The sequence below is a fragment of the Panthera uncia genome, chromosome D1 (genome assembly GCF_023721935.1).
Source record: "Panthera uncia isolate 11264 chromosome D1, Puncia_PCG_1.0, whole genome shotgun sequence".
NCBI lineage: Eukaryota > Metazoa > Chordata > Mammalia > Carnivora > Felidae > Panthera > Panthera uncia.
Window position 1 is genome coordinate 57,213,114 of NC_064808.1, and position 24,193 is coordinate 57,237,306.

The window sequence follows — 24,193 nt, forward strand, 5'->3', positions numbered from 1 at the left end:
GTGGAGCGTCACTAAGCGGGAATTTGTGGGAGAGGAAGAAGGGAAGAGAAGGCACTTCTAAAGGGGATAGTGTCTGGGTGTCAGGCAGCTGAGAAGGGCTGATGGGTCCACATGAGGACAGGCACAGGGGTCTGGAAAGTGGAGGGTGGGGTAACTGCCTGCCCTCCGGACTCCACCTCAGAGCCCCTCACCTGTCCCCCACCTCCACCCCAGGTGAGGTGGCTCTTGTCCCCTCCCCCAGACCTCACAGCCCACACCCTCCAGCTCCCTTCCAGGGACCAGGAATGCTCTCCTCCTTGCCCCCCTTCCCACGGTCTTCTTTTAAGCTCGGTCTTGAACTGCAGCCATCCATTCAACTGACCACCGATTCAATTCCCTGGCCCCCGGGAGAACATTAGCTCTCCAGCTGCGGAGGCCTCTGGGTATCAGGGCCGGATGCTCAGGGCTGACTGGGGCTGGAGCTAGAGATGTGGGCATCAGAGCAACGGAGTGGCTACAATCATGAGGGTGATGGCATTCCTGAGGGAAGAGGGCCTGGAACAGCGTCCTGGCAATCACCACTCAGAAAGCTGGATGGAGATGAGCACATAGCAGAGTCTGAAAAGGAGCGGTCTCAAAGGAAGGCAGACACCATGTGTGGGGGGCCTAGATACCAAGGCGAGTGTGCCGAGTGCCGGGCATGAGGGACGGGAACTATGGGGTGAGGGACCCCCGCAGCTGAGGGGTCGAGGAGGTACAGTCTGGAAAGTGCACTGAGTCTGGCAAAGGATACCCTAGATGACCTCGGTTCAAGGCAGTGCGGGGGGGGGGGTGCAGAGGGGCAATGACACCTGGGGTGGGTGAGAAGGGAGGGGAGAGGGGGGCTACTTCACTAAGGAGTTACCTATGAGGTAGGAGAAGGAGAGGGAAAGCAGTTTAAGGGTCTTTTACTATCTTTCAGATAAGGCAGACTTGAACACAGCCAAGGTGTGAGAGGAATGTGCGAAGACAGAGGAGAGGCTACACAGGGAGGAAAATGAAGGGCCCGTGAAAGGCCCCGGAGGGTGGGCAGGAGAGACAGCAGGGCTCTGCGATGAGGCAGGGCCGTGAGCACAGAGAGAGGGTAAGAACAGAAGCTGCCGAAGGAGGAAGGGTCAGGCCGGGTCAGGGCTTGTTGAGTGCAAGGGTCAGAGGTGTGGCAGGGGAATGAGGGCTGAGGCCCCAAGGTCCCGGGCGGTGAGGACCCAGAGCCTCAGTCTCCCCTCAACAGCCCTCAGCCCATCTCTCCATGGGTTAGCCATGAGGATCCAATGCCCGCAGTGGAAGCAGAGGGGGCAGGGCTCAAGCGGATGCCATGATGCCAATCACCCGCAGTGAGGAGGAGGCTGGCAGGCCACGCTGTTTCTCCCAAATTATTTTTTAATACATTCATGTGGGTTATACAAAGAGCTGGTCCCGAGGCCAGGGCTGTGGCCTGGCTCCTGGGAGGTGAGAGCAGCATTGCGTAGTGTTTTCGAAGATCAGGCACGAAGGGGCCCACGCCCCGCCCTCCAGGCCTGAGGAAGAGTGTTTATGTGCAGTGACCATCTGTGGTTGTGATCCCAACCAGGGCTGGATCCACCCGGCTGTCCCACATACCACCAGGGCCCCAGGGTGGGGCCAAGATACCAGCTTCTAGCCCCGGCTCTGCCACTGACTCCCTGAGTCCTTGGCCCTCTCTGGGCCTCAGTTTTCTTGTCTATAAAATGGGGCCGAGAGAGGGGTGTTTTCATTGTCTCACTCAAGCACCATCGTGAGCCAGACCACGGGCCAAGCTGGTGAAGACAGTAACACAGGGTCTTGGGCTGACCCCAGGGCTCCCTGGAAAGCCCATGATTCCATGGGTGTGAAGAATAGGGAGTTACACCTAGATGAGTATTTCTACTCATTTGTCTAAGAGGAAAAAGTCCCTGCCTGATGAGGACCCGAAAGAGTTTGGAGCCAGCATTATCTTGTGATATGACAGCTGAGAGAGAAGAGAATCACTCAGGTCCAAGCCCTAAACCCCCCTCACACCCCCAGGGAGGTCTGAATCCACTTTTTCTCACAGGCTTTGCCACCGACTTGTGAAGCTCTCAGCAAATTCCATTCTCTTCCCCAGCCTCAGTTTCCCTATCTGTGCAACGGGGAGGTTGGACTCAATAGTCTCAAACTCAGGACTTCGCTCAGTGGAGGAAGAGGGAACACAAGAGCAAAACAGAAAATGGTGAATACACACCAGTCTGCAAAGGAGGGAGTAAGGGAAACTGAGGCAGAGGAGGAGGGGAGGGCCTGTGTCTACCTGCCTAGGAGAGAGGCGGGAGAGGAGTGGGTGGGTATATGTGGCACAGGATGCCCCCAGGGCCTGTTCCCTCGATGTGGGTCCATTTCCTGTCCACCTAACGGCCTACAGCCCCCACAGTGGCAAAGGTCAGGCCCTGGAGACAGGAGGATTTGAGTCTGAATCTCAGCTATGTCGTTTTTTAGCTGGAGGACCCTGAAGGGAGAGTTTTGGAGTTTTGGTGAAATGGGATAAAAGACCAACCTCAGAGGGTTGTCGTAAAGAGGCAGACGTGTCACAGCTGCCGAGCCTGGTGCAAAACAGAACCAGATACCTAAGCTTCTAACTCCTGGCTCACCAGCCGGCGTAGGGCTGGGACTGAACAGCATGCCTGCATGTGCCTGCAGAGGAGCTGGGGGGCTGGAGCGGTGTTTGGGCTAGTGTGGGCACCACGAGGGTGCCAGGTAGGGAAAGAGCCTGTTTGGAGTGGGAAATGGGATGGTCTACCACCCGGCCGGAACCCAGGGCAACCGCCTCTTAAGCAGGAGCCGCTGCAGCCCGCCTAGTAGCCCGATCCATGTGGCTCCAGTTCTCTTCCGGTCACAAGCTCTTCATGTTCCAGAGAGGCTGAAAGTCATTATCAGAAGATGTGACAAACAGTCTGCTTGGAACCGGCTCAGACAAGTCTTCTGGGTCTCGCCCCTCCTTTGCTCTGGCCCTGCTGAGGCAGGGCTTGCCACTGAGCCCCAGGACTCAGCCAGCTGGGGCTGGAGAGCTTTGGGGCCCTGGATCTCCACACTCCGTGTGGTCACTGCCTGGCTTGGCGACCACCTCCCCACCAGGGCCGGGAGATGCCTGAGGGCAGGGATGTGTCTCAGTCACCGGGCGTCCCCAGTCCCCAGAGCAGGATGTGGTGCAAAACAGATGCCGGGCGAAGATTCGTTGACTGGATAGGTCGACCTTATTTTCTGTCGCTCCTGAAACTGCTTGACTTCCGGCTTCCACAGCTGGACCACATGTGTGGCCTGGGAAGTGGGTCACCTGCCAGTACAGCGGGATACAGGGAAAGGAGCCCTGGGCTGGGATTTAGAGAGCAGAGTTCTCAGACCCTGTGTGACCTTGGGTCAGTCCCCACCCTTGTCCGTGCCTCTGGCTCCCCAGCTGACCCGGCGGGGCTCCCGGCCGGGCCGTTCTACAGTCTCTGGCCTCTCTAGGCTTTGTACTGCTGGTTGAACTTCTGCCGGCGGACACAGCAACAGGTGGCCAGTGTGGTGAGGAGGACGGCAGAGACCAGTGCGAAGGTCAGGATGATGATGAGGTTGACATTCTTGAGCCCCCCCTTCTCACAGTCCTCAGGACGCACGTGGCTCAGGGATACCTCCTCCCGGGAGCCGAAGCGGCAGGTCAGGTCCTGGGTGGCATCCACGTCCACACGGCCCTGGTGCAGCTGGGCTGCCAGCCAGCCGTTGCCACAGCAGCTCAGTGGATTCCCCTGCAGGTAGAGGCGCCGGAGGCTGGGCTCGAGGCCGCCCATGGCACTGCCTGGCAAGAGGCTGAAGCTGTTGTTCCTCAGGTCCAGTACCTCCAGTGACACAGCCTGCGTCCAGGCAGGCAGGCGGCTCAGGCGGTTCTCGGCAAGATTGAGTCGCTTCAGGCAGCTGAAGCAGGGCAGGTCTACTTGCAGGATGGCCAGCCCATTGCCCTGCAGGGCCAGGACCTCCAAGGAGGCCTCCAGGCCCGCCAAGGCCCCCGTGGCCACATCCAGCCCTGGGTTCGCAGAGAGGTCCAGCTCAGTAAGCGGCGTGTGGAGGAAGGCACCCGGCCGGAGCACCTCCATCTCATTGTCCGCCAGGTTCAGGATGCGGAGGGAAGAGATGTCAGAGAAGGCCACGCAGCCCGAGGGGCCAGGCTCACCTGGCCCCCCGCAAGGCCTGATCTGGTTCCCCTGCAGGTTAAGCTTCTGCAGGCTGGCCAGGCTGGCAAAAGTGTAGGGGGGCAGGTCCTGCAGGGCATTGTCCTGTAGGAGCAGTGTCCGCAGAGACCCCAGGGCCCTGGGGCCCAGCTCCAGCGTCTCCAGCGCGTTGTGGCTGACGTCCAGGTGCACGAGGCAAGGCAGGAAGCCCGCACGCCGCACCTCAAAGGCTCGCAAGCAGTTTCGGCTGAGATTTAGGAAGCGAAGGGAGGTCAGGGGCTCAAGAAAGCCCTCAGGGACCAGCTCAATCTCATTGTAGCTCAAATCCAGATTCAAGAGCTGGGAGAGGGGGTGGGTGCTGGAGTTCCGGCTGGGGTTCGAGAAGGGCAAGGCTGACCAACCCTCGGAAGGTGCATGGATGCCCTCACCGCCCTGGGGTGGCTCCGCGGGGAGCCGGATGAGGTTGTTGGACACGTTCAGGTAGATGAGTCTCGGGAGCGCGGCCAGGTCAGGGAAGTGGAGCAGTCTGTTCTCCCGCAGGTCAAGCCAGGCGAGCTGATACTCAGCCTGGGGCTCTGGGGCCGTCTGGAAGGCCTCAATACTGTTGCAGCTCAGGTCAAGCACCCTCAGCTGTTGGAGGCTGAAGTCAGAGATGCAGGTGAGAGAATTCCTGGAGAGATTGAGGTGGGCCAGGTGCGGCAGGGCCTCGAAAGCGCCGTCCTCAATGTCCATGAGCACGTTGCTGTGGAGGTCCAGCCGCTCAAGCACAGGTGTGCCCCAGAAGGTATGGCGGGCCAGGCGGGTCAGGCTGTTCTCTGCCAGCGAGAGGGTGCGCAGGGCAGGTGCCTCCCCCAGCAGCCGCTCCACCAGGCCACTGTACAGACTGTTCCCAGACAGGTCCAGAGATGTCACATGCGGCAGGGGGCCCAGGCCAGGGGCGCTCAGCACGGTGCCCACTGCCAGGCGGTTATGGGCCAGGTTGAGGTGCTCCAGGTGGGGCAGGGCCTGGAAGACACCTGTCTGGAGGAAGCTGATCTCATTGGTGCTCAGGTCCAGGTGCCGAAGCTCTGTGTAGAAGCCCAGGGGCGAGGCCAGGATTCTCTGCAGCTGGTTTCCAGATAGGTCGAGGGCCTCGATGTCCAGTGGGAGCATTGAGGGGACCTGGAACAGGCCAAGACCGTGGCACAAGACCTCCTTGTCTACCTGGGGTGGGTCGGGGAGGGCAGGGAGAGCAGTGGGCATTAGTGGGTGCAGTGGGGGGTGGAACCAGACACAGCATCTGGAAAGGATGACTCAACTCCCTCTCCTACCCACCCCCACCCCAGCCAGACCTAGCGAGGGCTCCACATTCCCCCACCCCAGCCTAATCCTCCCATGTCTGGATGATCTCCATCTTGCCCCCTGCTCCCATTTCTGGCACTCAGTCCTGGGCTGGGCATCAGGGAGGGACTTAAGGAATTTTGATGGATACACACAGAAATAACAGACAGATATGAGGACAAATGAACTAACAAAACACCCTACATTGATTATTATCCCATTTTACAGGAAACGGAACCATATTTCACCTAGTGTGATCCCAAGCCAGTGGACAACAGGGCCAAGCTGATAGCCGGGACTCCTGGTTCATATCCTGGGTTCCTTCTTTGGTCCCAGAGAGTTAAATTTACCCAGCTGCTATTAGACTAGAAACCATGTGGGGAGAAATGTTTCCAAAATGCAATTTGTACTCCTCTCACTAGTTCTCATTTTGGCTTCCTACCCTCAGACCTCATTCCAGGGGGCAGAGCTCCGGGTCCTAGTGCCTGCCTTCCTTGCTGCCTATCCCCAGAGGAGACCTCCTTTCTGCTGCTGCTACCTGCCCCACCTCCATCCGTGGCCTTGCTTCCCAAGGCCCGATCCAGACTGGCCTCTGGAGATGGGAACAGGGGTAGGAAGCAGGGGGAAAGATGGCCGGGGTCCCAACCCACATTCTTTGGTGACAAGAATATGATTTTGCTGTGTGAGCCTTACCAAATCACATCATCGCTCTGGTTTCTTATCTAGAAACTTAACAGCCTTCCTCAGCACCAACTCAGCATTTTACATTTTATTTAGCACATTCAGGCCCCTCATCTCACTGGAGCCTCGCAGCAGCAAGCCCGTCAGATATGATCACCCCTATTTACAGAAACCCAAGCTCAGAGAGGGTAGAGAGGCTCCAGGATCGCTCAGCCGATGAGGAGCAGAGCTGGGATTGGAGCCCGGGTCTCCTCACGATCAAAGGCCCAACTTCCGTCCTTCTAGTGCCTGGGCCTTCTGGAGCCTGAATGCTTTCTGTGCAGATACAGTCTCCCCTTCTCATCCCTTCAAGGACCCCAGGAAGGCAGCCTTTCCCAGGAAACGGTCTGACTTCCACAACCACCCAGTTCAGGCCTATTCCTGCCCCGGGGTTCTCTGTATCCATTGACCCCTTCTGACCCCTCCACCAGTCAAATGCCTGGCAACTGCTAAACAAACAAACAAACTCTGTGCCACCCTCTGCTTAATCCCCTCCAGGGCAAAGTCCAGGACCCTCAGTGGGGTTCAAAACTGTTTGTAGCCCTTGCCAACTTATCCCCTCTCCCCCCAGCCCACTCCTGCCCAGCCCACATGCAGTGACAACATCTGAGCAGTGCCCTTCATACCCTCCCACACCTACCTCTGGGCCTTCTCCTTGCTGTTCCCTGCACTGGTTAGGCCCACCCCCACCCAGATGTGCAGAGTGAGCCCAACGTACTGAGCTGGGCAGGTTGGGTCTCCTCTGGGCTCTCCCCAGGCCAGAGAGCCCCCAGTGCTCCCTCTCGCAGAGCTTTGGCCCCAGATTGTGACTGTCTGTGTGGGACCTGCTGCGCAGAGAGCTCAGAGCTAACAGGGACTGGTGTGATTGATGGGGATGCCTTGGACCTGGCCCACAAAAGGTGCTCAATCAGTTTTTTTTAATGAATGAGTCACGGACATCTCTGGCTTAGTAAAGGTCTGAGGGATTGAATCAATCACCTTTCTGAAAGGAAAGAAAAAAGAGAGTCGATGTATTCAAAATGGACTCAAAGCCCATTAGAGTAAAAAGACTCTGGCCCACCCACTTCTCAGATGGGGAGACGGAACCTGAAGATGGCAGTGACCTATGCAAGGTCACAGTGAGTTAGTGGCTGAGCCCACACAGCAGAAACAGCAGCCTGGGTGTCCCCTGCCTGGCCCAGCTCTCAGCTTCCTCCCCAGAACCCCAAGGTGAGTGTGTGGTGGTGTGTGTGGGGGGGGTCCTCATCAGGCATCTGTGTGACTCTTCCCCGTTCCAGGCAGCCCAGTGACCACTCCTACCACCTCCAGCGAAGCAGCTTCCTGGAGGCCTCAGAGACCCACAGATACACCGCGGTTGGGCGCCCCCACGAACCAGAAACCCAGCCCTGTCACCTTGCCAGCGCTTCCCGTCTCTTGCCCCTTCCTCCCTCACACCCTCTCTGCCAGCTCGGGCCACTAGGCACGGCCTCACCTCCATCCTCAGCTCCCTGGACCATCCTGACTTAAGGAAGAAACAGCAAAAGGAACACAATGACCGCGGCTGTCACGGAGCGCCAGCTCTGTGGCAGGCCCCATGGCGGACTGCGCAGACCCCTTGCCTCATTTATTTACCCTGCTGTACTCCCTAAGGAAACTGAGGCTCAGGGCAGGGGGGTGAGCTTCCCCCAGCTCTGACGGTCAGAGGCTCCAGGGTACCAGTGTGAGTTCCTTTTCCTGTCGGTGCCAGCTGAGTTCTGATCACTGGGCCCTCAGCTGGCCCAGCACCCACATTGACTACTCCAGCACAGTAAATGGTACCATTTGCCGAGCATCTGCTGTATGGGGGGCACTGTACTGGGACCCATGTTATCCCACACCCCATCTCGCCTCTGGATACTCAAAGGCTCCCAAGACACCAGCCCCTGAGAGCTGAGCCAGGACACAAAGCTGGCCAAGCCCAGGGCCTAAGACTTGCTTTCCACCTTGGTGCCCACGAAGGCTGGCAGGGCGGCTCTGGGCTGCCAGTCCAGGAGGGAGCGTGAAGGCCAGGGTGGCTCTCAGAACTCTGTTTCTAAGGGTGTCCGCTGCGCCTTCGGCTCTGAGCCTCCAGCATGGCTGACATGGCCAAGTTCAGAGCTGTCCCTGACAATCTGCTACCCACTGTCTCTGGGATGCCAGCATGCCACTGCCCTGCTTTTTTTTTTTTTTTTAGGAGGGAAGAGGACTTTCCACCCAACTCCATTTTGCCACTTGCGCATAGAAGGGAAATGAGGTAGAAAGAGGCACCCGGCAGGGGACAGCACCAGCTCGGGAGACATGGGTTCAAGTCCTAGCTCTGTTGCTTCCTGTCTGTATGACCCTGGTGGGTCACATCTCTTCTCTCAGCCTCGGTGTCCTCAGCTGAAAAGAGTTCTTTGTAGGATAAAATGAGAGAAAGCCCTCAGCATGGTGCAGGCACCTCGTGAGCCCTTAGTATGTGGCAACTTCTTTTCACTATTTTGAAAGTCATCGTCACTCCTATATTGATCTTCCATGGTAGTTCAGAAAGTGCTTTCTGAATGCACTTTTACCCAGAATGCAAAGCTCACTCAGCTTCCCTCTGCCTGTTGGGTGGTCCAGCCCCTTCACTAGGACCCCGCCAACCCAGGGAAGGGCTGCCGGCCCTTCCAGCCCCTGAGGCAGCTGCCCCACCTGTATCATGAGCTTCTGGCCCCAGGTCCAGGTGGGGCTGCTGGAGGGCCTGTGCCTTCTCCAGCCTGACTCTGGCCTTCACCTGGGTGACTTATAAGTGGACCTAGGTGGTCCCTTTTCCCTGTATCCTGCGGGGTCCCAGTGACTTCAGGGCTAGTCTGCCTGGCTCAGGGCAAGAAAAAGGACCCAGAGTGAACCAAACCTTATCTCTGCCCTCAAGAAATTCTTGGTCTGGCAGGGGAACCAGGCTTGGACCCACTCACCCACTACCCCACGTGCTCAGTAGGAGGGTCCAGAAAGAGGAAGCAAACAGAACCAGAGCAGCCTGGGAGTGGTCAGGGGAGACTTTCTGGAGGAGGTAGCATTTGGCCTTGGCTGTACTGAGTGAGAGGCATCCCATCAGGGAGGGAAGCAGCAGACAGGCCCAAGTCAAGGACCCCAGTTAGGAAAGGAGATTTTCTGCATGAGGGACCCAGCTGGCCCACCCCCAATTCCCCACACATACACATACTCTGCATCACCCAGATGGGTCCACTGCCCTGCAGAGGCAGCTTGGGGAATAGAGTCCAATATCAGCCCCCTGGTCCTAGTTGAATGACCTTAGACAAGTAACCTAGCCTCTCTAAACAGCTGTTTCCAATTCTATACAATGGGAATAATGGTACTTACCCAATAGGATTAATAGTGCAGAAGGTATTTAAACATTCTAGTAGGTACTTATTAAATGTAAGATTTAAATGCATTAAATGCATTCCCTGGGGCACCTGGCTGGCTTGGTTGGCTAAGCATCCGACTTTGGCTCAGGTCACGATCTCCCTGAGATCTCCCTGAGTTCAAGCCCTGCCTGGGGCTCTGTGCTGACAGCTCAGAGCCTGGAGCCTGCTTCGGATTCTGTGTCTCCTTCTCTCTCTGCCCCTCCCCCACTTGTTCTCTCCCTCTCTCTCTCTCTCTGAAATAATAAATGAATAAACTTTATAAAAAAATTAAAAAAACAAATGCATTCCCTTTCCTCTTCTAACTCCTCAGACTTCTGGCTTGTGGGGCTGGGACGGCAGGACACCCTAGGGGCCCTACCCTGCCTAGGTGGGGCTTCTTACCATCTTACAGGGCACCTTGTCTCGGTGTTGGGAGGTGGCCAGGCCCAGGGTCAGCACGGTCAGGAGCAGCAGGATCTGGTGGCTCATGGCTCTGTGTAGGGTGGGAAGGAAAGGGGAACACTGTTAAGATCACTGGCTCCTTTCCACTGCCCCCATCCTGTCTGTGCCTGCCTTCAGGGAACCCCAGATCACAGTGGAGGTGGGTGAGAACTGGGTCCAAAGGCTACCACAAAGGATCCCTAGTGCCAGGCCATTGCCCCAGGCAGCAAGAGTTTTTAAGGAGTGCGTGACTTGGTCAGATTTGGGTTTCAAAAGACCCTACTTGCCAGAAGACTGCCTGGAGGAGGTGAGCAGGAGACAGAGGGACTCTAAGGGCTGCCCTGGGCCAAGCTCAGGGCTGGGGTGAGGTGAGGTGGGGAGCTAGGCCTCTGACTGCATTTCCACCCAGGTCATAAGCAGGTCCCCCATCCTGGTTCCTTAGACCCCAAACGGAATTCCTCAATTCCCCCCACCCCCGGACTTTTATTTTGCCCTTTTTCTTTTGATTTTCTGATTCTGGAGTCGCTGCCATTGTTTGAAGGCTGGGCCTGGAGCCCTGACAGGAAACCCCGCCAGGAGGCCTCTGCCCTGCCCCCAGCACTGTCGCTGTGGACTTCCCCAGGAGCGGGCTCCAGGCCCTTTACTTTCACTGAAGCTACTGCCTACTGCCAGTGCAGGGGGACTCTTAGGCCTGCTGGTGTCCTCTCCGTGTAGAGCTGAGGTGGCATTGAGGGGGGCCACAGAGGCCCTGAGCAGGGTTGCATCCCATTGCCGCTAGCAGCTCACTTGCTGAGGAGCTGGGCCAAGTGCTAGAAGTAGACAGATCAAGCCACTGATTTCATTCATTCATTCATTCATTCATTCACACCTAAACTGAATGCCTCCTCAAGTCTGGCTCTGTGCTGGGAACTGAGGCCACATATAAATGCACAGAAGTGATCATAATGCAAACAGAGTGTTAACAAGGAAGGGCACTTTGTAAAGCCCTCCAAGAGCACTGGACTCAGTCACCTGTAACTGACTGCTTTCTCTTTCCCCTCCACTTGCCTGTTGTGTGACCTTGCACAAGTCACTTCACCTCTGTGAGCCTCAGTTTCCTCTTTTTTTTTTTTTAATGTTTGTGTTGTTTTTTTTTTTTGAGAGAGAGAGAGAATGCATGCACGTGCACAAACGGGGGAGGGGCAGAGAGAAAGGGGGCAGGAGATCCAAAGCAGGCTCTGTGCTGACAAGAGTAAGCCCAACAGAGACCTCGGACTCATGAACCGTGAGATCATGACCTGAGCCGAAGTCGGACACTCAACCGACTGAGCCACCCAGACGCCCCTCAGTTTCCTCTTTTGAGGTTAATGCCAACTTTGCCAAGTTTTGTTAACGATCAAATGAGATGCATTCTATGAAAGTGCCCTTACAGAGCCCTTTATCATAAACCAGGCACTCTTCTCGATACTTTATGTGTATTAACTCACTTAATCCTCACAGCAGTTCACGCACTTGGTTCTATGATTACCATTCCCATTTTGCAGGTGGGGAAACTGAGGCTCGGAGAGGTTAAGTAACATGCCCAAGGTCACACAACTAACCAGTGGCTGGCACAGGCAATCTGTGCCCTAAACGTCTACACTAGAAGGTCACCCACGGGTGCTTAATAAACGAGCACTGAATCGCCACTCTGAAGGGTGCTTTAGAAGAGGAGGCATCTATGGGACCTTTGAGGGCTGGGTCTTTGTTGGAATCCACCAGTGTCCTTGTGATAAAGTTTAGATTAAGATGGCTGGTTCTGAGGCCACTTCTTGCCCAAACATTCAGGGGCATCTTTTAAACGCCATTGCCTAGGTTCCCCTCAGGGCCATGCCCTCCCCACCCCCCCCACAGCTGCTCTCCTCTCACCTGCTTTCACAGGAAATTTGGTTCTGCTGTCTAAAAAGCAGAACATCACCCCCCCCCCCTTTGAAAGCTAGTATAGTCAGAATTGAGTGGAAACCTCTCAGGGGGGCCTTCAAGGCCCTTGGGGAGTGTGCCTGCACGGTTAGTTCTTCCCTCCAGCTTCATCTAGCACTGTCCCCTTTCCCACTCTGGGTTCTGGAAGCCTCCTATTGCCTTCAGTTCTCTGAGTGCCTTTTCACTGCCCCAAATCTTCACTTCCTCCCCTCTCTTGTGCTGAATGTCTCCTTATCCTTTGGATCTCAGCTTCAATACCACTTCCTCCAGGAAGCCTTCTCTGATTCCCCAAGTCTGGGCAATGTATAGTCCCTCCTCCAGGTTCCCACAGACCCTGAGCTTCCAGTGAGCACAGCACTGAGCACTCCGTGGCTTGTGCCTCCAACCCCTTTCCCACGGTCAGTGCCCCAGGGCACAGAGGACTCACTCTCCCCTGGGCTCCATTTCACACCAGCAGGCAGGCCAGGGAGGCACTGAGAATTGACACAGGGTGACGCTGGCGAGAGCAGCGTTCTCCTAGGCTCTCCCTTCATCTCCCTGCCGTACCTTCCCCCCCATCAGCGGGTGCTGCCTGTTCTGCCTGAAAAACAGACCCTGGGGCCGTCTGCCGCTTCCCTCCTCCATCACTGCCCCACAATGAGGCACCATCACAACCCTGGGCCTTGAAGCAACACCATACTTCCACCCTGACCCCTTTCAGGCTGCCCTCCACGCACAGCCAGAGTGAGGTCTCCAAATCATATATGAGATCATGAATCTCACAGCTTGAGAACCTCCAATAACAACCAGGCTTTACACAAGCTCTTCTCTGCCCGCATCTCCCATTCGCCCTGCCCTTACCAAATTCCACCATTCCTCAAACATAGCAAGTGCATTCCTGCCTCAGGGCCTTTGCCCTTGCTGCTCCCTCCACCTGGAATCCTAGTCCCCAGATTCTCACACATTTTATTGTTTCCTTGCATTGATCATTTTCTGCTCCTTTATTTCTGATTCTGTGAGAACAGGGGTCTCTTAAGTGGTGCTCACCAAAGATCTATTGAACGAATGGCAAAGTGAGGGGTAAAGGCTCTACTGCAGGGGCCTCCGAGGTCAGGACAAGGTCAGGACCTCTGGGTCCTGAACCTGAAGGCATTGTTGCCCAAAGGGGCCCTCACCACCCCTCCTCTGCCTGCCAAATTTTACCCTACCCCTGAGGCGGGCATCTGTGCATCCTTCCGCAGTGCCCAGGACTCGATGTGTGGCATTGGAGGGCTATTCACCCTCGAGGGAGCACTGCAGTCACTCAGACCCAGGCTTACTTCCAGACTCTACTGCCTACCGACCCTGCTCCCTGGGCAAGTCCCTTAACCTTTCAGTGCCTAAGTGTCCCATCAGTCCAGCAAGCAGCCTGGTTCCTGTTCTGCCACTGGCTTCCCCCAAGCACAGTGATGATCAAGCTGAGAATGGCTGTCAAAATATCTTGGACACATCTTTCCCAGCTGGGGCAAAGACCCACAAGGCTGAATGGCCCAGGTGAGGCATGTTGAGGAGCGAGGCCTCTGGCCTGCAGACCAGTAGCCTAGGCAAGAGAAGGCAGGAGACATTTTAGAACTCTAACTGGGAGGAGAAATGCCAGAGGATAACCGTGCGTGTGTGTGTGTGTGTGTGTGTGTGTGTGTGTGTGTGTGTGTGTGTGATAGAGACAGACAGACAGAGAAAGAGAGAGAGAGAGAAATAGTGGGGGCAATGTCTGCTATTATAATAAGCCCATCTCTACTATTTCAGGACGTTAGACACTCTTCTGAGCATTTGACGTATATTATCTCTTTGAAATCACAACCCAATAAGGTGGTTACCATAATTTCCACTTTACAGATGAGAAAACTGAGGCTCAGAAAGGTGAAGCGACTTAGCCCACAGTTACTCAGCTTATTAGCATTTTGGGGGTTAGCCCAGGTCTCCATGACCCAAATGCTGTGTTTTCTCCAGGTGCTGAGCTGCCTGCTCGTCCTCCCTTTGCCCATGAGGAAAACGAGGCTCAAAGAGGTGACTTACCCAAAGTCACACAGTAAACAGCAGAGACTGATTCAGAATCTGGTCTGTCTGCCTTCAGAGCAAATGTTTCCACTACACCAGGCCAAGTGCTCCCTCCCTAACCCCTTCCAACGACCCCCACCCCCACCCCTACCACACACAAACAAACAGGCTCACAGGACTGGGCTCTGAGGTGCTCCTCTCCCTCCTCTCAGCCCCAGTCTCCAGCAGAGTGGGGTCCTGGGAGAGCTGCTGTGGACGTTCATAGCAAGCAGTGAATCACTAAGGGCAAGCCCCATTCTGGAGACATGTGCATCCCACGGGGGAATTAGACCTTAACCCAAAGGAATGTAGCTGTGATGGTGGAATTTCAGGCAGCCTGGGGTGGGGGTGGGGGTCCCTCACATCTTACCACTCATGAAGAAGGCCGGCTTCAGAGCCCCCTGGGAGAGGTGCCCCCCCCACCCCCCGCCCCTACGAATCCCCACCCAGAGATGGGCAAGGAAGCTCTTTGGTGCGGTGGGATGGGAAGCCCCGGGGCGGCCTGAGTCAGAGGGTGGTGGGAGACTTGGATTCAAATCCCGATCTGCCCTAGCCTAGCTGTGAGTTCCCGGGCAAGTAAGTGCCGGCCTTTCCGCCCCTGTTTTCCCATCTGTCAAATAGGAACGCCGGGCTCTCCCTTCGCGGGAAAGATCAGCTGAGACAGGAGCCGTGGGGCCGAGGGAGGGTCAAGCTTGGCTCCACGCGCGAAGTGGGCGGCGGCCGGAGAGGACTACTGGGGGGCGCGGGAGGCGTCCCGACGGACTCGCCGCACCCCGCGCTCGCCAGGGGCGCGGGACAGCGGGCTCCCCGAGGGGCCGGCAGCCTCGCCCGCGGGGCGGCTCCTACCTGGCTCAGCGCGGCCGCCGCTCCTCTCCCGCGCAGCCCCGGCACATTTTGCGCAAATCTGCCCCCCACGGCCCCACCCCGCGCCAGACCCCGGGGTCACGGCCGGCGGAGGCCCACGGCTGCTCCACTGCCCCCACGGGAACCCGACCCGCGAGGGGGCGGCTCGGGCTCCAATTTAAATACCTCTCCTGCCGACCCGCCCCACCACGCCCCCCCTCGGCCAAGCTGCGGGGTCCTAGCGCCCGGCCGGCGCGCCCCCGCGTGACTCGGTTTCTCCGGAACGCGCGAGAGGGTGAAGCATCTTTCCGCTGGAACCCGGGCTGGGAAGGGGCGGGGTGGCAGGGGGCGGGATGAAAGGGCCGGGGGTGGGAAGGAGGGTCGCTAAGGAAGCTCTGGGCGGGCGAGGCCGCCCCGGACCGCCGCACGTGCAGCTCGTGGCCCCGCGGGGTCCGGAGGGGCGGGAGGGGGCCCTCTAGGAGCCGCAGGTCCGCAGAGGAAATCCGGCCTGGCCCCGATTTCCCCGCTGCCGGCGCCGCCGCACTTAGGGGGGACAAACAGGAGAGGTGACGGCGGGGCTGAACGCGGAAGGAAATGACCCTTCACTGGCCCTGGGGCGGCCGCAGAGGGGGTTCCCCACACCGCGGCCATCCCCTCTGACGAGTCCAGGCAGGTCACTTCCCCTCTCTGATTGTGCTCTTGTATCCAGACTCGCCTTCCTCCATCATCTCCCGGACCCTTAAGCCGTCCTGTGAAATGGTACCATCCGAGCCTCCAGTTTTCAGATGGAGAAAGCAAGGCTAGGGATGGGACAGCGAATATATAAATAGAAACCAGTTGTCTGGGACTAGTAAGGTCCCCATTTATGTTTGGGGAAACTGAGTCTCGTAAAGGTTAAATGGCACATCCAAAGTCACATTGCCTAACAGAGCAGGGATTGGAACGCAATCTGTCCATAAAGCTAAGTCCAGGTGCCTCTGGGTCCCCTTTTCCAGGCACCATCTTGCTCAGGTTGGTTTAAAGTGCTGTGAGCACAAGGAGCATGGTGGAATCGTTGTCTTTTACATTACAGGTTGAGGCACACCTTCCCCAAAGCCAACCCCCCTCTCCTAGATGCCTCGGCCCTACCTAATCATGGGTACTCTGTCCTGCAGGGTGTGGACCCAAAGATGGGGGAGAAGGGTCATGGCTGTCTCCTGGGCCTCAGTCCCAAGGATAGAATGTTTCTCTTCCCAGCCCTGAAAGTGACATGGGCTGCTCCATTTTACAGATGGTAAGTGACCACCCAAAGCCTTGTGTTAAATCAGGGCAAAGCTGGGCTTAGAAACTGGGTTCCCTGAATCCCTAGATGGCTGACATCTTTACTTCTTCCCATCTGGCTTACTGTGGGGACAGGTGTGGGCAGATGGGGATGGTCCAGAGAGAGGACAAACTGTGATAGCAGGTGGCCCAGGGCCTAACCTAATCTGGGAAGAGATCAGGGAAATCTTCCCCAAGGAGGGGCCTGAGCTGGAATGAAGGCATGGGTAGGAAAGGGTGCAGGAACAGGGAAGGGTGTCGAAGCCTCCCCCTTCCCTGTCAGCCGCTGGAGGCCTCCGAGCTATGCTCTTGGAGGTCCCAGCTGGTCATCCCAACCCTCTCTCTTGATTCTAATGCTCTTCTGGTCAAACAGAACCTCAGTTTTCCTGTCTGTGAAGTGAGGCAGATAGTAGCCACTTCTTGGGGTTAGTGCCAGAACGAAGCTTAGCGAACCCCTCCTGGGGCCTGGCCCCAGTGGGTGTTAGGGTAACTCCTTGCTGGCTTTATTGGTGATACCTTTGCTGTACCCCGAGGGCTTCCTTTTCCAGATCCTTGTCCAAGGGGCCAAATGTCCAGAAACTGCTTCGCAGCATCCTTGCAGCATGGGCAGAGCATGGCCAGGCAGGATTCAGGCATTTCCCGGGTTCCCCCACGTGACCTGCTCCTGCCACACCCAGGCCCAGGCCGGCTGAGCGCCAGCTCGTCTTTCCCTGGGCTGCTGCCAAGCAGAAACCACTGGGCTGGCACAGAGCTTTGGCCGGGGTTGGGTTAGGGCGGGGCCGGAGCTATGACGGGCTGGGGACAGCGGCCTGCCTCCCACACACCCCCAAAGGCTGTGGTTGTGGTTAGTTAGTTCATGGGGTTCCACCTCACCCAGTGCCCGGATGGGGCTCCCCGAGAGTCGGAGACAGATGGGCAACCAAGTGTGACCACCTACTGCAGGTGCCTCTTGGGACCAGGGGCTAAAGCCAAGAACCCTACGTGCTCAGTGCCCCTCCCTTCATCTCTTCACTTCTGCAGCAGTCATGGTGCTGTGTGACTTTCGGCAGGTTGCTTGATCTTTCTGACCGCGGTCTGTGGATCTGCAAGTGAGACTGATAATATCACCTGACCTCCTGGCTTGCTGTAAAGAGTCAAATGCAACAATGTATGTAAAGTACCTGGTCAGAGGCCTGCGGCCCATGGTACTTTCTCAGTAAATACGACCTCCCTTCCCTGGCGGGCCCCAGAAAGCTGATGAATAAAAATGTCCAAGCTCCACTCTCGCATCACCAGATGCGAGGCAGATGAGGACAGAGGATCAATGAGTCCAGAGGCCTCGAAGGCCAAGTCCAGGAGTCTGAGCTTGATCTGAAGGAGGGGGAGAGGTTGGAACTGAGCAGGGTCAGAGTTGCCTAGCAGCCATGTGGAGGGTAGCTGTCTTTAAAAGGCCACCAAGGCCGGCTCTCCATCCAGTGTTGGCTAGTTCCAGCTCGCACACCTCCGGGAATAGGGAGTTGTCCTGGTCAGTCCATCAGTGGGCAGCTCAGTCTTGACGGTGTTGGTATTTTTGTGAAAATGCCTCCACTGCCTCATGCGTTCTATCAGTGAAGATAGGAGACGCATGTTTTCCTGTGTCCTCAGGACCACCATTCTGAGATGAGAAAACCCTTTCAGGCACCAAGTCAGGCTCAAGTCTCCCTGGGAGGGCTCCACCTCAGGCCAAAATGATACTCAGGGTCTCAAGTAGGAGCGAGTGGCCCAGGAAGGCAATGAGGTGCACATCCTGTGTGACCTTGGGCAAGTCGCCGAACCTCTGGGCCTGGCTGTCCTCATCTAACTGTAAAACTGGAGTGGAAAGGACGATGGCACCTTGGGCCCTCAATTTGGTTTCCACTGTTCTTTGCTAACTATCCACTGTGGACCAGTCTTTCATCTCATGTGCCAAATCAGGATAAAGCCACAGAGAAGACTTTCATTTAGGTGTCTTTATTTTCAATTACTGACTAGGAAAACAGGTTCAGAGGCATTAAGCAACTGGCCCAAGTCACACAGCTTTGGAGTCAGGAATTGAACCCAGGTCTCTGTCCTCCAGGCCAGGTCTCAGTGCAAAGATATGGTTTGCCCCTGCCCCTTGCCTTGCACCCCTGTGGGCCCCTGGGAGTCAGGAAGTCCCTTATCAGTCCCTACTGGGGCCCTGCCTTCTGGGGCAGAACCCTGGGTTCCCCAGCTCTTTTACGGCCCACTCTCTTTTGCTCCCTAGGGAAACTGGGCCCAGACCATACCAGCTAGGGCCACGTCTTGGAGGGACAGTAGGAGAGGAAAGCAAATGTTGCTGGGTATCAGCTGTAAGGAGTTTGTGAGTAAAAGCCAGTGTTGGGTGCTTGGGAAATAAACACATAAAGGACAAGTGGTATGTCCCTTGCTCTGATGTGTTAAATGGAAATAAGGAAGGCTTGCAAGGCCAGGCCCAGTGCCAGGCACTATATTCAAATTATCTCCTCCTCATGGCCATCTGATGAAGCGGGGAATATTGTTGCCCCCCTTTTGCAAAAGAGAGACCGAGGTTCAGGAGGATGACGGGACGGGGCACAGCAACCATTTCCATCTGAGCCCTCAGACTCCAAGGCCCTCACGCATGGCCAGAGACTCACCTGGCTAATTCTCTGCTCTCTGTAGGGACACGAGCACTGGGAGTGACCAAGGCAGGGGAGGGTGAGGCCCTGTGTACCCCTCGGCCGCCACCCAGAGTCTGGTCCTCAAGAACTGGCTGTGGGGAGTTTGGAGGCTCCGGGAGGCCCCAAGGGAGAGGGGGATGGTAGGTGAGAAAATTCGAGACGGGGCCAGGCAGGCAGGCAGGCAGGATCAGAAGCGGCTCCACAGCTTGACTGTGCTGTGCCACGGACCATGAAACCACAGCTCTCTGCAGTACCCGGGCTGCTGGGAACTGAGGGTTTGTCCCTTCCAGCCACACAACTTTTTCCCCCATTTTAACCATTTGAAGGTTCAACCCAATGTAACTGTCCCTGAGGATCCCGGGTTATCAGTACGGGCTTTAGACAAGCCCAGGGGAGGGGGGTGGGGGGTAGGGGAGACAGCAAGCACGGGAGTAAAGTAGAGTCCAGGCTGCCTTGGGGACAGCCCGTCGCGGAGAGCTGGACAACCTGGGCCAAGTCTTTTCCCCCTGGTAGTCTCAGTTTCTCATCTGTGTGCTGGGGACTCATTCCGCCAGCTTCAAGGAGGCGTTGAGATGACACTGAAAAGCTGAGTGGAGCAGGGGTTGGATCGGTATGATTACTGATATTGTCTTCCTCATGTGAAAGGCTGTGACTCTGTGGTTGACCTGAACAGGAAGGGACCTGTTTGTTGGCAGGTGGAGCGCGTAGTGATAGGAGACAGCGACTGGGAGGGGCTGACAGTGACTGGGAGGGTCCCGGCACTGTAGGCTCAGTGGACCCAGGGCGGAGGGCCAGACTCCTCAGGCAAGGCGCGGCGCCCGTGAGGGGAAGGGCCGTGGCCCAGGCAGGGCAACCCATGGTGGGTGTACCCTGCGTCCAGGGGCTCCCCAACTTGAGGTTCCCCACGGTGCTGAGCTCCCGGCGGGCTCTTGGCTCCTGTCTTCCTCCTGGGTGAGGGCGGTGAGGGTGGGTGGGTCAAAGCCCCAAGGTCTGGCAGAGCTTCTGGAAACTGGCTCACGAGTACCCAGGTGATCCCCACAGACAAAGGCCACCCCCCTGAAGTTTCAGAGAATCCTGCTTGCCTCCCCTACTTCCGCTCCAAGAAAGACAGCAGATTCTAGGCCCCGAGAGCGTGCTGAGGGGGTGACTGCCCTCCCCCCCCCTACTTTTTTTGACCTGCCCCACGTGAGGTACTCCTGGGTTCACACCACAGAGGCCTCGCCCAGCTCCTCTCAAACTGTGGAGACTATCAGAATCCCCGAGGGCTCGTTAAAACAGACTGCCAGGCCCTACCCCAGAGACTCCAGTTCGGGAGGTCCGAGGTGGGGCCCAGAAGCTGCATCTCATGCAAACCCCCAGTGGCGCCGGTGCTGCCCGGCCACAGGCCACCCTTGGAGAAGCGCCATGCCTGTGAGGGTGAGGGGCAGCCTTCATCCTCCGTGAGATGGAGGTGACCACAGCCCCTCCTCACGAGCTGCCCAAATGAGGGCGTGAAATGGGAAGCTCTGGTTAACAGGAGTATGAGTCTTTCTTACCATGAGTAAAATTCTGAGACCAGTGTGAGGCCTCTGTGTACTCAGAGGTGGGAAGGGGACGGGCTGGCCCAGGAGCTTGCTTTCTTTCTTTTTTTTTCTTTTTTCTTTTAAAAAAAAAATTTTTTTTTAACATTTATTTATTTTTGAGACAGAGACAGAGCATGAACGGGGGAGGGTCAGAGAGAGAGGGAGACACAGAATCTGCAACAGGCTCCAGGCTCTGAGCGGTCAGCACAGAGCCCGACGTGGGGTTCAAACTCACGGACCACGAGATCATGACCTGAGCCGAAGTTGGCCGCTTAACCAACTTAACTGAGCCACCCAGGCGCCCCTCTTTTTTCTTTTTTTAATTTTAGGGTGGGGATGGGCAGAGGGCAAGAGAGAGAGAGAGAGAGAGAGAGAGAGAGCATGGGGTGGGGGAAGGGCAGAAGGAGAGAGAGAGAGAGAAAGAGAAAATCTTAAGCAGGTTCCACACTCAGCGCAGAACCTGATGCAGGGATCGATACCATGACCCTGGGATCGTGACCTGAGCCAAAATTAAGAGTCAGACTCTCAACTGACTGAGCCCCCCAGGTGCCCCCCAGGCGGTTTCTAATGCAGCTTTCATGTTGTGACCCATTCACTGCTATAACACCCAATCAGGTAAATATTTTATTATTATTATTATTGCTATTATTATCTCCACTTTATACAGATGACATACGAGGAAACTCAGAGAGGTTTAAGTGATTAACTCAAGCTTGCACAGCCAGTACAAATCAGTCCAGGCAGCAGGGTTCCAGCGCCTATATTGTCCCTTGATGGAACGTTAATTAGCCAAAAGAGTAAACGATCTAAAAGTTTAAATTTACATGGCGCCCCTTGTGCGTGGCATTGTATTTTCTCCCCTCTTGGGTGGGATGAGGAGTGGCCTGAGGAGGGCAAAGCTGAGGGAGAGAAGCAGCCTAGATTTCAGAGAGGGACCCACCCGGGTTCCCATCCTCACTGTGCTGCCCATTGCTGTGTGACTTTGGGCCCGTGGCCTCACCTCTCTGAACCCATTCTGTCTCTGTAAAGTAGAGCAGTGGTGGAAAGCTAGGGCTGTTTGAAGAGCTCCTTTGTGTCAGCACCTGCCTGCCTGCCTGCCTGTGGCATTCATCCATTCAGTGGTACTGCCTGTGATTTCTGGCTGGTTATTGTTTGCTTTTTTTTTTTTTTTTTTTTTGGATAGCAGCTCTATCTTCCCATTTGGGGAAGGAATGGAGAGGTCTGTGAAGCTTCCCCTGGCTGTGCTTAGAGAACGTGGGGAGGGGACCTGTCTAAAAGGTAGCTGTGGCTGCCCCAGGGACAATGAGAGTGAACAGCCTTCCCATTCTGCAGAGGGACAGGTGGGGCCTCCAGGGAAGGGCTCGGGGGCAGAGGCCTGGGCACACCCAGCTCCTATTGTAACCATCTTTGGCACAGGCCACTGTGACCCCTTCTTGTCCTCTCGCGTTGTCTTCCTCATGACCAGAGGCCCTTTCTAGAACACTTTAAGTACTGGTCTTTGGGGGAAATCTGAGGCTTGAGGGGGACAGTATTAGCTCACGTCACAGAGTCAGGACATGTGATGTTGGGCTGTCTCACTTCCCCCCATGACATCCCTTCACACATTCACACACACACGCTCTCCCCCCGCAGACACAGTGCACCTGCAAAAGCACACCCCAGGCCCGTTTAACACACACACACACACACACACACACTCCCTTTATATATCCCCTCAAAGACCGTACAGGACACACAGGGCCACGACTCATGAACACAAGCATCAACCTTACACAAACGTGTCGCACAGGTACACACTGGCTACAAACATTGCAAACGTTCCACAGAGACGCCCTCGCAAGTTGCATAATCACAACTCACAGACACACACGTTCAACTCTCCTGTTAACACTACACACGCAGCATCCATCACAAGCATACACGTGAAGCATACGTGATGTGCACGTGATATATATCCCATGCAAGTGCCAGTCACAGACACAACACACACATTGTCCACAAACACACTTTGTATCCCCTATACACAGCAAAGACTTAAAATAGCCGGGCTCCCGCGCCCAGGGCACATACACAGACACATGGGCACATGCTTGTAGGCAATGGGCTGTGATCTCACATTGCTTGTAACTCCGATGTTCTCCAAAGCAGATCATACAGGAGTCGGGTGGCTGATTTGCCGGGGTGTCAAAGGGAAGAAGGGAAAGGACAGTTTGACAGATTCCTGTGGCCTCCCAGGGAGCCTGTGATTCATCCCGATGGGGTACTGTGAGCTTAGGACGCCAAGAGCTTCGAGGCTGGGCTGGGGCTGCAGGATGCAGAGGGCTGGATCCCATCTCCTAAGGAGTGGATGCTGGCCCTGACCCCAAAGCCAGCCCCTCTCTCTAGGTCTGGAAGCTGGGGAATGGGTATTCAGCCTTCCAGACTGCTGTTCTCTGGGTTCTTCTGGGCTGTGACTTCTGCCTGCTTGCCTTCCCTCTCTTCTGTGTGCTGGGGGCAGCAGACCTGGGTTTGAGGCCTGATCCAGACCCCTGAAACCAACCTCACCTCGGCCTGCATCAGGGCCCGCCTGGCCTCCTGGGGGCCGGGCTATGCTTCCTGCTGGCAGAGGCCATCTTTCAGGAGAACAACGCAGCCCCTCTCCCTGCAGGCTCTGCCATCAGCGTGAATGCTCTCCTATTTAACAAATTCCTTCCAGGCCAACCCATGTCCCCTCCAGCTACTGCCCTGTCCTCTTGTCTCCTAGCCGGACCTGCCAGGGCTGCTGCCTACCCTTGCTGTGTCCATTTCCCACCTCCGCCACATGCCTCCCTTCTCCCTCCACTTGTCTCCGGCCTCATCGTTCCAACCAGCTCATCCCCAGCTTCCACATCTAGAACTGCTACAGACGGAAACTCTTCCGTCCCCAGCTCCCTCGGTCGCTTGGTCACTTGGCTGCCCACTCCCTCCTTCCTGAATCGCCCTCTTCCCTTAGCACCTTGTGACGCCCTCTCCTGGCTCTCCTGCCGCCTCTCCAGTATCTCCTCCTGGATCCTTCTCTGGCCCCTCCTCTTCTTCCTCCTTCTCCACCTGATCTTTAAATGTGGAAGCTCCCGGGTCTCCCTGGCTTGTTTCTCTCCTTGCCCTCCCTCCAGGAGACCTTCCTGCCCCAGGATCCCCCTTTCCTGTTCACCCATCCAGCCATTCATCTTCCACATGGCGGCCAGATGGAGTCTCTCCAAAACACAGATTTGACCAGGTCACTCCCTGCTTAAAACCCTTTGATGGCCCTGGGGGGTCCAACCACAAGTCACATTTCCCATTTTCCTGTCTCTTTCACTGCTCACAGGGACCAGATTCCATATCATGCACCGACACACATCCTCCACCAGCTCCTTTCCTGCTCTCTCCCAACTGTGCTCAGTTATCTCTGCCATACTCCCGCTCTCCCTGCCCCCACTCTCTCCCACTCTTCCCCACCCCCATCTCTTCCCTCTGTCTCTGTCCCTCTCTCCATTTAGAGTTGCCAGACCACCACCCTCCCTTGGGCTGCCTGCCTTGAAGACATCCTTCCCAGTGTCTGGAAGGCTCTTCGAAGGCTTCTGGATGGCCACAGTTCAGGGGCATCCTTGCTATTTCGTTCTCCCACTGCCCCACTTACACTGCAGACACAGACCTTGACCCCTGTCTATAGCACACTCTGATGTCTGCCCATTCAGCTCCTCCATCCGCCGTCCGGACGCATGGCTGTTGGCCTTGGCCTCACCCGGGGCCCAGCCTCACCTGCCTGTTCCTCTGGACCTCGCCCCAGAACTCACCCCATTTCC

The 24,193-nt window shown here is 56.4% G+C and overlaps 1 protein-coding gene across 1 annotated transcript; it reads right to left on the bottom strand.

The window, feature by feature from the left end:
- Positions 1–833: 833 nt before the first annotated feature.
- On the bottom strand, positions 834–14,953 carry LRRC32 (leucine rich repeat containing 32). Its single transcript, XM_049652579.1, has 3 exons — positions 14,876–14,953; positions 9,998–10,088; positions 834–5,393 (listed from the first exon to the last, which is right to left on the bottom strand). The coding sequence occupies exons 2-3, from the start codon at positions 10,082–10,084 to the stop codon at positions 3,489–3,491; spliced, it is 1,992 nt and encodes a 663-aa protein (XP_049508536.1). The 5' UTR covers positions 10,085–10,088; positions 14,876–14,953; the 3' UTR covers positions 834–3,488.
- Positions 14,954–24,193: the final 9,240 nt, after the last annotated feature.

Bases quoted from the DNA above. Each gene is read 5' to 3' on its own strand.
- LRRC32 (XM_049652579.1), bottom strand. From the start codon at position 10,084: ATGAGCCACCAGATCCTGCTGCTCCTGACCGTGCTGACCCTGGGCCTG. The intron at 5,394-9,997 runs GTAAGAAGCCCC...GACCCACCCCAG, and splicing joins ACAAGGTGCCCTGTAAGATG to GTAGACAAGGAGGTCTTGTG.